General features: G+C 48.5%; 1 protein-coding gene across 9 annotated transcripts in view; it reads right to left on the bottom strand.

Moving 5' to 3' along the window:
- The window catches only part of SCN10A (sodium voltage-gated channel alpha subunit 10), a 110,425-nt gene that overhangs the window by 20,230 nt on the left and 74,012 nt on the right, over window positions 1–16,183 (bottom strand). For all 9 annotated transcript variants that reach the window (XM_070238933.1, XM_070238940.1, XM_070238936.1 and 6 more), the window contains 6 exons: window positions 10,830–11,189; window positions 8,855–9,301; window positions 7,333–7,470; window positions 5,598–5,721; window positions 4,437–4,591; window positions 1,124–1,297 (listed from right to left, as the gene is read on the bottom strand). In XM_070238933.1, coding sequence (XP_070095034.1) covers window positions 1,124–1,297; window positions 4,437–4,591; window positions 5,598–5,721; window positions 7,333–7,470; window positions 8,855–9,301; window positions 10,830–11,189 — 1,398 coding nt within the window. The remainder of the gene's footprint in view (window positions 1–1,123; window positions 1,298–4,436; window positions 4,592–5,597; window positions 5,722–7,332; window positions 7,471–8,854; window positions 9,302–10,829; window positions 11,190–16,183) is intronic.

Raw genomic sequence — 16,183 nt, 5'->3', positions numbered from 1 at the left:
GAGTGCACAGACCTGTTGTGGAGGACCTGCCAACACGGGAGATGGACAGAATGTCCTGTACTGGACCCATCTAGCTTCAGGGGACAAGCACCAAATACAGACACATCTTCTGACACCTCTGATGTGTAGCTTTGGTGCTGGTGGCTGCTGGAGTGTGCGAGGCGGAGACAAACACAGCATGTGCCTCCCCCTGCCTGCAGGGACCCTCAACTGTACAGCAGTGAACAAATAACTCAGGCAGCCATCTTGCAAAGCCAAGAGGGCAAAGGCCTGGACAGAGATAGAGGGTAGTGGTTAAGATGAGGGGGAGATCACTCCTGGCTTTTAGGGGCTAGGAATGCTCCTAGGAGACTTTATGGAGAGGGTTTCCTCACAGCTTTAAGGAATCACAAGTCTAATGTGCAGGAGGCACTGGGTAAACCTCTTCATGGACAAGCTGGTGGCCACAGGTCAGGGTGGGTCCGAACACACGAGCTTCAGGTCATCACCTTTCCAAAGGACCCTCTGTCCATGTTAGTACCACTGGGGAGAAGCCAGCCGTGTAAGGTCAGTGGTTCTCAATCTTGGCTGCACATTGGACATACCCCTGAGCTTTTACAGAATACTAATGCCTGGACTCCACTCAGGACCAGTCATATCTGAATCTCTGGGAATAGTAGTGTTTGTTCCTTGTATTTTTAAGAGCTCCCCAGGTGAATCCACAGTGCAGCCAGGGCTGAGGACCAGCGAGTCAGCAGGTGGGCAGATTCTCTGTGCTCTGCCATCCTCAGCTCCCTTAGGTCCAAAAGCACCGTGAGTGGAAGCAAGGTCATAAGACCATTGAAAGCCTCAGGTGGCATCTTGCTTTGGATGTAAATACAGAGGGCAGTAAGTAGTCTTTCTGGCTGGAGACCTAGGAACTTGGGACTCCCCCAAGGGTCATCATTATGTCAGAATCATGTACTGCTCGCATCTTACCACTCACAGGTGTGCAGGGCTAGTCTCAGACTCCTTGCTAAGTGCTCAAGACTTTTCTTTGGAGTAGCCCTTAAGGACCAGGCCTCCAAGCTCCCTGTGCACTAGCTGCAGCCATCAGTCAGAGGTGAGGATCCCAAACCCCACGTGTGCCCACTGAGCCACTCACGTTCACAATGAGGAAGTCCAGCCAACACCAGGCATTGGTGAAGTAATTTTTGAAGCCATAGGCCACCCACTTGAGCAGCATCTCAAACACAAAGATAAATGTGAACACCCTGTCCGTGTACTCCAGCATGGCCTTCACCGTGGGCTTCTGGTCAAGGTAATAGTCTTCAAAGGCCTGAAAGGAAGGAAGCGGGATGGCAGGCTGCCTGGACCCACAGCTTTGGGGCTCAGGGACAGGGAAGGATCCAGCCAGCCCTGCCCTCCGCCCCTGGGAGGGCTTTGGTAACCAGCTAGCTTGTATCACGTTGTTTTTTCTGCTCTGGGGACGGAAGGTGTGAGAGTGAGGAGGCACTGTGAGATACAAACCATGACTGCCCCAGAGCCCACGGGGACACACAGCTCTGCTCATCTTTGCAGGGCAGCTGAATGCAAGTGAGAAAGGAAACCTTCTCGAATTGGATTTTGGAAGTGAACCAAAGGGATGCTAACAGTGACTTGGTTTAAAAATAAAAGCATCAAAGGATGTTCACAAGCAGTTCACAAAAATGAAAATAAGAATCGCCAATGACCTCTGAAAAAGAATGTTCTGTCTCACTGGTAATCAAGGAAATTCAAATGAAAAGAAGATGTCTTTTTTTTTTTTTTTTTATTAGGTTGGTGAAGATGGAAAAGCATGGGTGGCAGGGGGTGAGGGGTCCCAGTGTTAATATGCCTATGGGGAAGCGGCTTCTTTCATACGTGGCCTGTGGGAGCGAAAACTAGTTCGGTCTTTTGGGAATCTAATTTGGTAATATGACTCAAAGCTTTTAGAAACCCAGCAATCCAGCAATTCTACCTTTAAGAATTTATCCTAAGGACACTAGATGTTGTTGGTGCCCCACCTAGATCCTGTTTGAGGGGCCAGCTGCCATGAATGTTGGCTGTGAACAGCTTGCAAACGTACCCCTTTCCTGAGGACTTCCCTGGGCTGAAGGGACCTGCCTCCACCTTTGGGGGTTCTATCCCCACTCTGGGGGCAGCGCTCAGCCAGTGACTGACTAAGGGTTTAAAAGGCCTCAAGGTGGGAGAGCTCTGGGGCGTCCTTTATGCTTCAGAGCTCCAGAGGGATCAGACTGAGGCTGGACTTCATCGGAACCCATGTCTTTTCCCAGCTCCTTTCCCTGTTCAGTCCTGCTTCCCTCACAGGCTCCACCTTGGAGCGCTCCCTCCACAAACTTCACAAGAATCTCTGCTTCCGATTCTGCCTCTATGACTAGACCTAAGACAGGAAATAAGCCAATGTCTCCAAAAGAGTGTGCTTAAGGATGCTCAGTGCTTATTAGAAGTAAGCACAGGGATGAGTTAAATAAATTATGGCACATTCCTGTAATGGAACACAGTCCTTAAATGAGCTAGGAGGAGCATATTTACTGAGAAATTACAGAATGCATAAATGTGGTTTCAGTTTTGTAATATTTATGTAACCTATGCATAAGAAAGATGGGAAGGAAGTATACCAAAATGTTTTCAAAGTGAGATTCTCTTTGAGTGATAGGAAAATGGGTGATATTTTTTCTTTGCATTTTCCCATAATTTCCGAGCTTTTTTTTTTTGCACTTTACTTTGTCAGATGAAAACTCATGTTATTTTTTTAAAAGCACTCAAAGTGAAAGCATAAGGAAGACTAAATTTGGTGCCAGCCTGTTTAGTCCCTTGGGGAAGGAGATGAGGGGGAGAGGGGAGAGTGGCTGGGTGGGGCCAGCAGCTGGCACAGGATGTGAGCACCCTGCTGGGAGGAAGGGGGAGCAGCTGGGTGTGTGGAGAAGTGGTCTAGAGAGAAGGGAACGGGCAAGGGAGAGGGCAGAAGAGAAATGGGGAGAGAAGGCCCATGGGGAAAGGCTGGAGCCAGCGGGGTAACGAGGAAAGTGCCTTGTCAGCAGCAATGGGGTTATTATTTTCATCCAGGAGGACAGGAAGGAGGGAAGGGTAGGTGTGGAGAAAGCACTGCCCAGCCTCCTCTTGCCCTGCATGGTGGCCTCTGCACCCAGCACTGTCCTGAGACTGCCATTCCAGGTGGAATCATTTCTCTGGGTCGGGGCAACGGGCGCCTTCAGAGGCTGCCACACCCTCTCCACTCACCCAAGATGGCAGAGCAGCCCAGCTCCTGGAAACTCTCTTCTCCCTCAGCACAAAGCCATTGCTGGCCTGGTTTTCCTCCTACCTCTCAGATCATGCCTTCTCACCTGCCTTTGCTCCCCTCTAAGGCGGAGGCCATACTCTGAGCAGTGTTGGCACCTTCCTGGGAAATCTGGCATTTAAGTGGGTGCCCAGATATTCAGTAGATTGTTTTCAGGAGTAAATGACACCTGATGGGTAAGACAAGTGAAAACACTTGGAGCCATGTGTCAGGAGAGTGGGGCTCTAGTCTCAGCCCTTTAACTAATTAGCTGGGACCCCAGGAAGGTCCTCTCATGTCTTTGGGCTGTGACTTCCTCATCTGGAAAATGTGAACAGCTGGGAATGATGAGTCCCTTCCTATGTCTATGTCTACCTAGGTCCACTGGGAAGATCGGTTGAGATTGTGCCTAAGCCGTGGTATGGAGAGAAGCATCCTTCCTCATCCTCCAAAGCCAGGCCTTCAGCAAGGGGTTAGGAAGTGTCTCCTAACTCAGAATCTCTATGCCTGTAAGACCTCATTATTCATATGTGGTCTATGGACCAGCAGCATCAGCATCACCTGGGAGATTGTTGGAAATGCAAATTCTCAGGGCCCACCCCAGATCTACTGAATTAGAATCTGCAGCTTAACAAGCTCCCCAGGTGATTCAATTTTGAGAGGTGCTGTTGTAATGATTTGCTGTGAGTAACGGTATGATTTGATTTGAATAAGTAATAGTATTTGCAAGAGGCTTGATAGGAGAGGGAAGGATGGTCCTGTGTGCACTGGGCCTTCGGAGAAGGCCAGTGTGTTTGGGAAGCCAGAGTGGGAAGTCAGGGGCTTTGGGGTCAAATGAGGGCAAAGTTAGGTTTGGCTACTGACAAGCCGGGTAACCTTGGACAAGTTCCTTAAGCCCTTTGAGTGTCAGTTTTCCTGTCTATAAAGTGGGGTGCATACACTCATTGCTTGAAATACTTGCAGCTAGGTCTAGCAGGCCATGACACGGACACCTCAAGCACCTGCCATACCCTGCTGCTAAGAGGAGCCCGTGCTGGGCGGCAGCTCTCCTTCCAGCCACAGGTTGGGAACTTTCAGCCCAGGAATCAGGGGAGCCCCCTGATGCAGCTCCAGCGCCTTTGGATGGTGGGTTTGGGGCAGGGACCCCACCTTCCCTTACCAGAGACCCGCTGCTGAGCAGGATCATGAAGATGATGAAGCTCTCAAACCAGCTGTGCTCCACGATGCGGTAGCAGGCCTTGCGCACCTGCCAGCCGGTGGCCCATGGAGACTTGGAGGTGTTCACTTTGCAGCAGGGACAGTGGCGAATGCAGCCTGTGGGGAGAGGTGACTGATGGTGAGTGATGTTCTCCTGAAAAAGGAGGAGCATTTTTGCCCTAGCCCTGTAGGAAAACCACTCTGCTGGGAAACCCACTTGCCACCCCTTTGGAAAGGAATTCTCTCCTGGAATATGAGAGAAGCAGGGTTCCTTTTAGGCAGTGACTCAGTCCTGCGCTTCAGGTGTTCCTCTCCACCATAGATCTTGCCAGTCATCTCCTCCCCAACCATCTTCCTTCTTAAAGATCATATTAGTGGTCCCTGTCCTTATGTCCACTCATCTCTGGAAGCCTGACAGGCCATCGGGCCTGGGCCTGGGGATGTCTGAGGGGCTACGTCTTGAACCCATGCTGAACATGACTGGGATGGGGCCTGGGTCCAGCCCAGCCCAGGGTCATGTGCAACTGGAAACTCAATGAAGTGTTTTCTTTTTTTTAATTTTAATTTTTTATTATTGAGGCCACAATTACTTTCATAGTATGAGTTACGTGTTTATTCATTTATTACACAAAGATCTGTTGAGAACATAATGTGCCTTGCAGTTCTAAACATTGAGGAAAAGGAAGAGTAAGACACAGTTCTGCCTGTCAGAGGTACACAAAGGACTGAGGGGCACAGATACGTCATGGCCCTCCTCTGAGTCCTTTATGTCCCCGATGGAGAGCGTTTATGGTGGTGACCATGTTTTCTCTTTTCAACCTCAAGAGGGCTGGTTTATACCTCAGGGAGGTGTTTTTGAGGGTGATGAGGAAGGCACAGCATCCTTTGTCATGTCTGACGTGGCACAAGATGCAGATCCCACCAGTAGGCTGCTGCGAGTTGTGGCATTTGTGTTTGATGCTGGCCCTTCAAGCGGGAGTGAGGCAGCAAGGGGCCCTGTTTGTCTGTCTCTTGTGGACCCCCTGCCAGGGCCCTGGACACAGAGGTGCCAGATGGTTGCTTGCTGAACCGGATTCTGGCCCAATTAACATCAGTGTGAGGAGGCCTGGGGCTGCCACTTTACCTTCTGTGAAGCAGTCATCTGGCTCTTCAAGGTCATCCGCCAGCTCAGGGATCTTCCTCAGGATCTCCTCAGGGTCTGGGAAGTCCACTGTGCTGCCTTCTGAGGAGCTCGTGTCATCCACTCCCTGCAGGGCAGAAGCCCAGGGCAGTGAACTCAGCTTTCTGAGGGGTCAGTGACTCTGCACACAGTCACTGCAGGTCTCACTGACCAAGAGCCCCGAGATGCAGGGAGAGCCCCTGAGGCTGGCCCCCCCGACGGCGTCCCTTGCGTGTTTGGTGCCTCTCCAGCCGAGGCCTGGAGCAGTGATGCTCTCTGCGGAGCCTCAGAGGTTTAGCTGTGCAAGGCTTTAAACCTCCAGGCCCCTGATGGAGTGCTGGCGATGGCCCGAGACACCATAATTACACCCATAAAGACTCTCAGCATTCACTGGGCTTGAATATTTAATCATGGAGCAATGCTGTGGGGGCCCTGCTGCCCTCCTGGCAGCTCCAGCCCTATAATGTCTCCAGATGAATTCAATTAGGAGTTGAAGCTGCTCTCACATTAGTAAACCTGATAGCTTGGCTAATGGACCCAAATGGTGGGTGGGTCCCCATCTGTCACTGTCAGGCCCCTCCCTGCCTGGCCAGGGTTGTGGACAAAAAAACAAAAACAAAAACAAAACCAATACCCAGCAGTGGTGTGCTGAAAACATTGAGTAGAAAAAACTAGCCAGGGGAGCCCTTAGCATCTCAGCAGGAAAAACGACATCCACGTGTAGAAGGTAGCAACCCTCACCCAGCCAGAACCAAGCGGCTGTGTTTACTCAGGGCCCCCAAATCCCATCTCAGCCCACCCTCTTATCTTACCCTGCTGGGGTCAGCCTGGCCCAGGGGCACACAGCCAGTAGCTGACATTCCTCAGGCTGAAGGGCTTGATAACTTGGGGATGAATGATGTCTCCCTTATCTTTGCCCAGCCCAGTGCCTGTTCCAGTGTCAGCGCTGAGTGGCTAGGTGTGAAGTGAAATCCCTGAGTTTCATACAGCGCTATTAAAGACGCTAAATCTTTACAGACACCTCTTTCCCTACAGCTTGTTTTCTTTAAAGGTTTGTAATGAAACCACCAAGTTTATTTTTACCTCTATAAGACATTCCTAAACCCTGATTCTTGTTCCTGCTCCGTCTGCGTAAGGCTGTCAGGACACCACTCACTACAGACAGCCTCTCCAGAGCACCAGAATGTTTTTGGTTTGAGAAAATGATGCCGACAAAAGAAAGCCGGGGGTGCGGGTCACAGAGAAGACTTCCTCAACCACAGGCCACACCCACTTTCATCTGCGGGCTTGGAAAGATAACTTAACTCTCCCTGGGCAACGTCCTTTGTTTCCTTTTTTCTTGGCTGTCATTTTCTGGGCATTTATTCCATTTCAGGCAGGAGCTAAACACTTGACAAACAGCATCTCATTTAAGCTTCCAAAGAATCCTAACAGGTAGGCATTACCATTCAGTTTCACAGATGAAGACACCGAGGCTCAGAGAGGTGGAGCAACTGGTCCCCCCCGCCAGCTTGTGGAACCTCACTCTTCCCGCTGAAATCACACTGACTGGCCCAGAGGTTAGGAGGGACTTTGAAAATTCCCAGAAGGAGACATGAGGTTATGCGATAGTCTGGAGACCCCCTCCTCCAGCTCCCACAGTCGCACGGGACAGTGTCCGGCAGGCTGTTCAACCTCTCTAGCAAGCTCACATACCCACCTCTGCAGTGGCCTGAGCAGCAGCCTCGTCTTTCCACTTCTCACCCAGGTAGGGAGCCAGGTCCTCAGAGGACATTCCAGAGCCTGGGCTCCTGGGTGCCAGGTGGTCCTCACACTGCCCGACTTGCTGCAACTGCTCCTGAAAGTGAGAGGAGGTCCCAGCTGGGTCCCTGTGCCCACCCACAGCTGGCCACTTCTAAATTTGAAGAGATCTTGTACCTCATGGTCTGCCAGAGCTGAGGACCTAATATATGCAACTAATACACATTTATATATGCACACATACACACACTTGTGTGAAGTGAGTACGGAGATGCTATGGTCAGATAGATGTTTAACTCTTGGCTGCATTATGTATGAACTGTGTGACCTTAGGCAAGTTATTTAACCTCTCTGATCTTCATTTTTCCCATCTGCAAAATTGAGAAGGTAAGATCAACTTCATTTGGTTATTTTGATGACTGAATATGTTGATGCTTGTAAAACACTTTGCATGAAGTACTTGGCTCAATAGACATTAGCCATGACCATTATTACTTGTCTAGAGGTCACACTGGTAGCGGACTTGGCCATCTGGAGTCCTCCGAGAATCCCAAAGTAACTAAAAATGCCTGTGAGTGGAGACAGCCGTCACAGAGTTCATGTCCTTTACTCTGGGGATGGTGACGGTCTGCCCTAGGCTGTCACCCAGACAAAGGCATGTAAAATATGGCAGCTGATAACAGCAGCTGCTGGAACACAAGAGAAGTGACAGCTGCAGGGGACGAAGGCTATGGAAGAACTACAGACTCAAAGCACAGCTGTCTGAGGCCACTTAGTGGCCTGGCCAGCGGCCCTGTGTGTCCCCAGGCCCCACAGGAATCCCTGCCTTCCCACATTGTGCAGAAGCGCGTGCCCCGAGTCATTGAGAAGAGGTTAACGAGGGTTGATCTACGAGCTCAAGGTAGTAGGGAACTGTGCAAAATGTTTACAAATATATATTACCAAAAGGCTTAAGTGTGCTTTAAATTCTTTGGTGTCAAAAGGAACAGGTGTCATTTTCCTGCGACAACCCTGTCAGGAAAAGCTGGATAAATGAGTCACATAATGATCAAGACTCCTTAGGCTTCTGGTGAAGATTAGACCGGCCTTGCTCTTGGACAACATCCTGTTCTTAAAGGAATCTCATTAGCATCTCAGCACAGAGCCTGGTTTGGGCGGATGAAGGGCAGCTGTGTGAAAGACAATCCAGGCACCTCAAAGTGGCCTGAGGTGCACACGCCACCCCTGCGCCCTGCCTGCCTAGGGGAATTCTGATTCTTTCTTCCAGGCTCTGCCCAGATGCTGCCTCCTCTGGAAAGCCTGGCATGGCTTATGCTTCCTCACGTCAAGGGCTCCTCTGCCTGGCTTTCCCAGGGCTCTTCAAGGCTGTGCCAGCCCTGATGTTGGAAAACCTCTTATCATAATTTCCCTTCTGCTCCCGATCCCTCCAGCCCTGAGACCCCTCCCTGCTTCCTGTGGCTGTCCCATGGGACAACTCTCACCTGCCCTTGGGGGCTCGCTTCCTCCCCGGAGCTCCGAGCATCCTCCTCACCATCCTCCTCCAAGTCCTCCAGGTCAGATTCACCCTCGGCAATGGGCACAGAGACCCACACATTAGGATTGGTGATGAAGTCACTGTGGTCATCCCTGGGGCCTGTGAGAGCTGGGACCCCTGCAGGGCTCCCCATGGCTGTGTTGGCAGCAATGTGGTTCTCGGCTTTGGGGCTGGACAGTGGGAGTTTCACCACGAGCTGGGGCTCTGCCTTGAACCGGGAGAGCAGGCAGGGCCTGCTGAAGAAGCTGCAAAGGGCCTTCCTGGTGCGACGGCCAAACGCCTGGATCCGTGCCAGGGCCGCCTGCAGGTTGTTCACCTCCCCGTCGTCCTCTGGGGCCATGAGGTTGTCAGCGCTGAAGGAGTTCAGCAGCAGGGCAATGAACAAGTTGAGCACCTGGAGAGGAAAATTAGAACAGGAAGATCCCTCAGTCACTGAGCTGAGCCCCCATGGCCCAGGAGGCTGACAGCTGGGTACCAGGACGGCCACACCTGGGCTTCCCCCTGCCTTCCCAGGATGCTTTCCCTCTTGGGGGAATGGGCATTCTGAGAGTAATTGGGAGGAGCCTTGAGGATGTCCCAAGTGTCCTGCCTCATGTGGACAAGGCCTGGAAGCACATTCTCCCCCAGAGAGGAGGATCACCCCTGCTGAGTGAAGGGACATTCAGGGACAATATATAAGAGCAGACAGGGCCTGCCCTAGGACCAGCCTCATGTGCCAAAGCCCTGGGTTCACTCTGGAATGCTGGGCACATCTCCTCACTGCTTCCAACTTCACGTTCTTCACCTGTAAGGAGGAAATGGGGACTCCCGACCTTTTGGAGTGGTTGTGAAGAGGACATGACACGAGGGATGTAAAATTGCTCAGAGAGGCAGACTTCCTGCCTGAGGCTTAGGGGCCCTTGTGGCTCTGCAGGGATGGGGAGCTCAGCCTGGAAGAGAGGAGCTTTGGCCAGCCTGCCACTTGGGGATGCGGACAGAAGGTGTCTCTGGCTCAGGGAACCTGGTGGGAAAGACTTCTGAAGAGTCTGGATTTGTGTTTTCATCCCTTTCTTGGTTTAGCTTTCTCTTGTCTGTAAAAACTTTTATGGGAAAAGAATCTAAATTGGGTGACTTCCAGGGCAATGAGAAGGGGTCTCCTAGAAGACAGGCAGGCAGTGCTGGGAGACCAAGGGCACCCAGAATTGCTGTGGGTGGAGACAAGCTGAGGGCAAGGAGCCTGGCTGGGACAGAGAAGGAGTGCTGGGCCAACTGGCAGGAGCGGCTCCAGAAGGGCTCCCCCCAAACCTTGGAGTGGATTCTGTTATTGTCATTGTGGTGCTGGATGTTGTGCATGACCCAGCTTCTCTCTTTCATCTTGTCCCATTGTGCATGCCCTCCTGCTGCTAGCTAGGACCTGTGTAGCTTGGAGAAATCAGTCAGCTCTTACTCCCTTGAAGGAAAATATCTTCAAAGACCCCCTGGAACGGGGAAGGAAATTTTTCCTTCAACAACTAACAGCTAGCATTTATTGAGTTCCTGCCATAGCCCAGACACTGCACTGGGCAATTTGCATATGTCATCTCCTGTAATTTAATTCTTGCAGTAAGCCCATGAGTAAGCACTATCTGCTTGATTTGAAGGAAATTAAAGCTCGGAGAAACTGTCTCTTGCACTGGGTCACCCAGCTTTACTAGTGGTGGAGCTGGGATTCTAAACCAGGTGTTTCCTTCTCTGTCCTATGTGCTCACTCTAGCAAGTCAGGATGCCTCCCAGGGGACAGTTCTTATAATGTAGCCCTCATGACTTTGAAAAGGTTGAAGATGTTTCAGTCAGGGAGGTACAATGTGGGCATAAAAATGTGCCGTGACAGAGTCGTTTAGGATAACCCAGGAGTCTCCTCCATTGCCCCGAAAACAGTGCTCCCGGTGAGGGTCAGCACTCACCACCAGGTTCCCCAGCAGCATCACCGACAGGAAAAGGATGAGGCATATGGATTTCTGGCCGACTTCCATGCAGGCCCACATGTTCTCAATCCACTCTCCACAGAGGATGCGGAAGACGATAAGGAAGGAGTGGAAGAAGTCATACATGTGCCAGCGTGGCCATTCCTCATTGGGTGCAGAGATAATGTGCCTCTTGTCACAGTAGCTGTCCCCGAGGAGCTGCTTGCCAACCAGAGCGAAGACAAAGACAATAATGGCCAGGATGATAGTGAGGTTCCCCAGAGCCCCCACTGAGTTTCCGATGATCTTGATGAGCGTGTTTAAGGTTGGCCAGGACTTGGCCAGCTTGAAGACCCGCAGCTGCAGAGAAACAGAATGTGTTTGGTCCTGGTGGCTGTTCTATCATCTTTCATCTCAAGTCCTGGCCAGAAAGCAAAGGTCTGGGAAAAGCACAAGCAGCTCATTCCACTATTTTGGGGTGCTCCCTGGAAGCTGCTTGCAGAGACCTTCCTTCCTGTGTCCTCAGTTAGCCAGAAATATGACCAGTCCTCTATGGTCCCTACATATCAGTGTGCTTCACTGATTGTGGCAAAGTCAGGGGTCTTACTCTAGGCCGATGGTCTTGCCACATGTACTCTGCTCTGTAGCCACAGGCATCCTGAATGTGGGCCTATGCTTTGTGGGATGGAGCTGACAAATATGCAAGAACAGTCCACTTTTGAGCCAAGAGAGGCTAGTCTCCTGCAGCGGGGCCATGGCCCCTGCATTTGAGAGGTACTGGCTACTCGCCTGTTGGGGCATTTCTCATCTCGGGGCTGTGGACACCATCTGTTGCCCCCACCAGCTCTGAAATGGTAGGTATCTGTGATTTTATGGACTCAGCATTCATATGTTTATTTAATTGACCAACCAAACTGCCCATCTTATTGAACACCAGCCATGTATGTACGTGACACCGTGCTAGCCTGTGAGGTGTATGGAGAGAGGTATGTGGACTCCTGCCCTCGTGGACTAATGGTTTAGTTACAGAGACAAGGCAAAGACCCAAAAAGTCTTCATTGTAAACTCAAATGTGCTAAGTCCTACAAGACAGTGAAAGCACCGTGTACGAAGATGTATAAACACTTAAAAAATACATTTGTATGGTTCTCCAATTTGTTAGAAAGAAATGTCTGGGCTTGGCTGTCATGGGGTGTTTATGAAGCACCTGCTAAGAGCCAGGCTCTGCCCTAGGTGCCAGGCTGCCCTGCTGAGCAGAACAGAGCAGTGACAGTTCTGGCTCCCACACAGCAGTGAGTAAGTCCTCAGGGAGGAGGTTTAATGCTCTTATACAGGAAGTTCCACATCTGCTTCTCCATGTGATGGGGGGGTCCATGTTCACTTTAAACCTAATCTGGAACTCATTCTCCTCATACTGGAAGCAGAGCTTAAAACACCAGTTCTGTGGGGCTGGACAGAGGCAGCTGACAACACAAATAAAAACCAAGTGTTAATCACTGGACAGAGCCCTTTTGTGGAGAATATTGGGAGAAGGCAGTTTCCTTAGCAACGTGATTGATAAAAGTTTCCATCCTCACAGTAGACTCTGGATAAGTGCAAGAGCAGAGGCTGGAGTAGGGCCCTGACACAGGATCACAGCCACCCACCACGCCACAGAGCCTGTGGGGTGCAACTGGAGACAGTGAGGGTCACTTGAGGGACACTTGAGCAAAAAGACCAGGCGCTGCCTCTTGCCTTAATTGCACTTGGCTAACAATTTCCACTGGTTCCGGTGGGGTGGGAGGGGGAGAGTTTAGAAATGACTATTAGAATCCCCTTAGATAGCAGTTTGTTGTCCGTAATTAAGCTTATGTTAAACTGTAAACAAATTGTGTATAATTCTCATTAGAGGGCATGAATGGAGTCGTTCTCTATTAATTCTTTTGTTGTCTTTATAAAGGGTAAGAAAACAGGATCCCTCTACTTGCTGTTCCAGAGATGTCTGGGGTTGGAGGCCCCTACTGTTAGTCAGTCAGTCAACATACTCTTACAGAGTTTCTGCTGCTGGGCTGTGGTGTCCCAAACAACATGACTGACTCTTGCTGATGCCTAGAATGAGTGGTCCCCCATCCAGTTGTTCTCTGTAGTTTTTCCCAGCTTAGCATTACATTAAAGGAATTTCTTCATATTATCACATAATATTTATAAACTATTGCTTTTAATAGCTGCTGAATATTCCTTCACATTTAATTAACCATTTCTCTCGTTAATCTCATAATTAATATAAAAATTTCTATTTAGAGGGAAAAAAGACTGGCAGGAAATAAACCAAGTTGGTAACATGGATATATTTTGTATAGAAATATATCCAAATATTTCTAATCTTCGAGTCAAACTTTTCTATATTTTTCAACTTACTTTAATGAGGTTGCTTTACTTTTAGAATAGAATGAAAGGTAAGTCTAATATCCATCCTCTACTGGGAGGTCACCACTTGGTGATGACGTGGGCTTTGCACTTGTAAAAACTATCAGAAGACAGGATAATATGGTAGACTACATTGGGCCCTCCTTGGCTTCCTCTTTCCATCAAAAAATTACTAAACGTGCTGAATGACAAAATCTTAAGTGTATCGATAATCTGTCAATAAAGTAATTCTTCAGTAAAAAGCTAAATAAATATGGGAATTCAGAGATATAAACAGATTACTGAAGCTAGCTTTTTCTCTGAAGACATTTGCAAACTTGGGTGAGTCTGAGCATAGGTTTTAATGGTCTCATGAGGCCTGGGGAGCAGGAAACACAGCCCAGGGCCTGGCTAAGGTAGAGAGTCTAACAGGAATTTCTCCCCCCATTAGGACTAGATTCCAAAGAGCCAAACCCTCCATGTGAGGACAAACTAGAAATAAACCCAGGAGAAAGCAAGGAAAAGTAAATGTGTAGTGCCAGACACCAGGCAGAGGGGGCAAAAATTGATACCGAGAATTTGAAACCCCGAAGTGGTGCTTACATAGGACTTTAGCAGGAACTCACACTTCCTAGGTATTTCAAGCTGAGGCTTTGATTTAGAGCAATCCTACAAAGTGCCCTCCAGGAGTCAACATAAACACCCTCTGAAGGAACCAACCTGCATCCCGGGTCTCAAAGCATCCCCCTCAAAGGGCCTAAGAGTTGCAGTAAAAAACAAACGAGTACAGAAATAATGAGGCACCACGAGTGAGGGAGATCCAGAAGAAACCAGAGATGTGGAAACAGCCATTCCATTTCTTCAGGTAATAAAATTATTAGCCATGGATGACAGTATAATTAGATACAATATGCTTAAAGAAATAAAATACAGACTTGAACGTGTGTGCGGAGAACAAGAAACTATAAATAATAATCAAGAAGTTTTGAAAGATAACTAAATGAAACTTCTAGAAATGAAAATATAACACAACATCAAAAACTCCATGGAAGAGTTTCACACCAGATTTGGGGCAGTGATTAGTGGTTCAGAAGAAACTGTCCAGAATGCAGCCCAGAGAGATATAAGATAGAAAATATCAAAATGATGCAAAAGACGTGGAGGATAGAGTGAGAGAGTTTAACATACATCTAATTAAAATCCAGAAGGAGAAGAAATAGAAGGTAGTGGAGCCTATATTTGTCCAGATAATGTCTTGGAATTTTCCAGAACTGAAGAGAATCAAAAATCTACAGATTGAAGAAGATTGGTGAATCCTAAGCATTATTAATAACAAGAAAACCAGACCTACACACATGATAATGAGATTGCAGAACACAAAAGACAGAGAGAACTTTTTAAAAGCATCCAGAGAGACAGGAACAACAGTTGAATTGGAAGCTGACTGCTCATCAGAAACAACAGAGGCCAGAACACTGTGGAATAATATCTTCAATGAATTGAGGTCAAAGAATTATCAACTAGAATTTTATGTCCATAAGAAATACCTCTCAAAGACAAGGGCAAACTGAATGGCAAATTTCAGATAAACAAAACTGAGAGAGGTGACTGCCAGAAGGCACTCACTAAAAGAAATTCTAAAGGTGTGCTTCAGGCAGAAGGAAAGTGAACCCAGAAAGAAGATATTATATGAAGAATGTATGAAGAGCAAGAACATGCTAAGGATGGGAATGAGTCTAAACGAACGTTGAATGGATACGGCAATAATGTCTCCTGGGGTAGGGCAGAGACTGGCTATATGGTCACCACTCGCTTTTGCTCCTCTCAGCCACAAAAGGAGACCACTTTCCAGCTCTCCTTGCATACAGTTGAGGTTATGTTATTAGATTCTGGCTGATGGAATAGAGATGGAGACAAAACTAATGTATACTACTTGCAGGCATAGCCATCAAACACCACGCGCTTTCTCTTCCCCTCCGGTGGCCACCATAGAGCCCAGCCATTGTAGACAGTGACTTCACACCATCCTGGATCCCTGAGTCACTACCTGGAGCAGACACTCCAGGAGAGCTTCCCAACCAGCTTTGAACATGCTGTGAAACATAAACCTCTATTATGTTAACTCACAGATTTAGAGATTGTCACTTCAACTAGGCGTACTTATCTTGAGTAATGTAGAAATTGATACCTTGAAAAGAGCTTTTGCCCTTTCAAAAACATTGAATGTGTGACCCTGGCCTAGTGATCATGTGATGGACGACAAGGAAACGGACATAGGAAGGCTTGGAAAGTGTTGATCTCTGTTGCAGTGGCAAAACTATTACCTGCAAAAATGCTGGGGCAGGTCATGAGCCTCCTGAGCCAGCAGTCCTAGGGGAAGCTTTTCTAAAACAGAACCTTAGCATTGTGCCAGTTAGAATTGTTTATGTCTGTTCAGATGTAATAAGAAAGAGATTAGCTCAGGGGATGTTTGGCTGATTAATAAGAAACAAAAGGAAACAGAATCCAGAAGTTTAGAGCCTTGAAGTTTTAGGAAAGTACACTGCTTTGGATCTTAAACAGTAAACGACAGGATTAAGTCTTTAAGGGTTGAAGACCAGTTAAGTTTTTCAATGAAATGAAGTAAATCCTAGCAAAGATTGTATTAATGGTGTAGCCACCATTTGCGAGCCACCAGTTGAGAGAGACAGGCGTGGGGACAAGAAAGCAAAAAAAAAAAATAAAGTGAAATTGAGAGCCGTGTCAAAGAAAGTACCATGGGTGTGTGGGATGCAGAGTGGTCTGAAGCCGTGTAAGTTTTGAAGAAATTATATTACAAAAGAAACCGTGAGCCCTGACTGAAAAAACCATTGACTGTTTACAACTTAAAACAAGCCTTGGCCATCTTTCCACAGGGAGGAGGCAGGCTTTGAAGGTTATACCGAGGCAAAGTCACTTCTTGAGGAGTCACACCTACGGCTGACTGGTTT

Source organism: Equus caballus, chromosome 16, assembly GCF_041296265.1.
Source record: "Equus caballus isolate H_3958 breed thoroughbred chromosome 16, TB-T2T, whole genome shotgun sequence".
In the NCBI taxonomy this organism is placed as follows: Eukaryota; Metazoa; Chordata; class Mammalia; order Perissodactyla; family Equidae; genus Equus; species Equus caballus.
The sequence above is the reverse complement of the archived record's forward strand: the minus strand, read 5'-3'. Positions and strand labels throughout refer to the sequence as shown.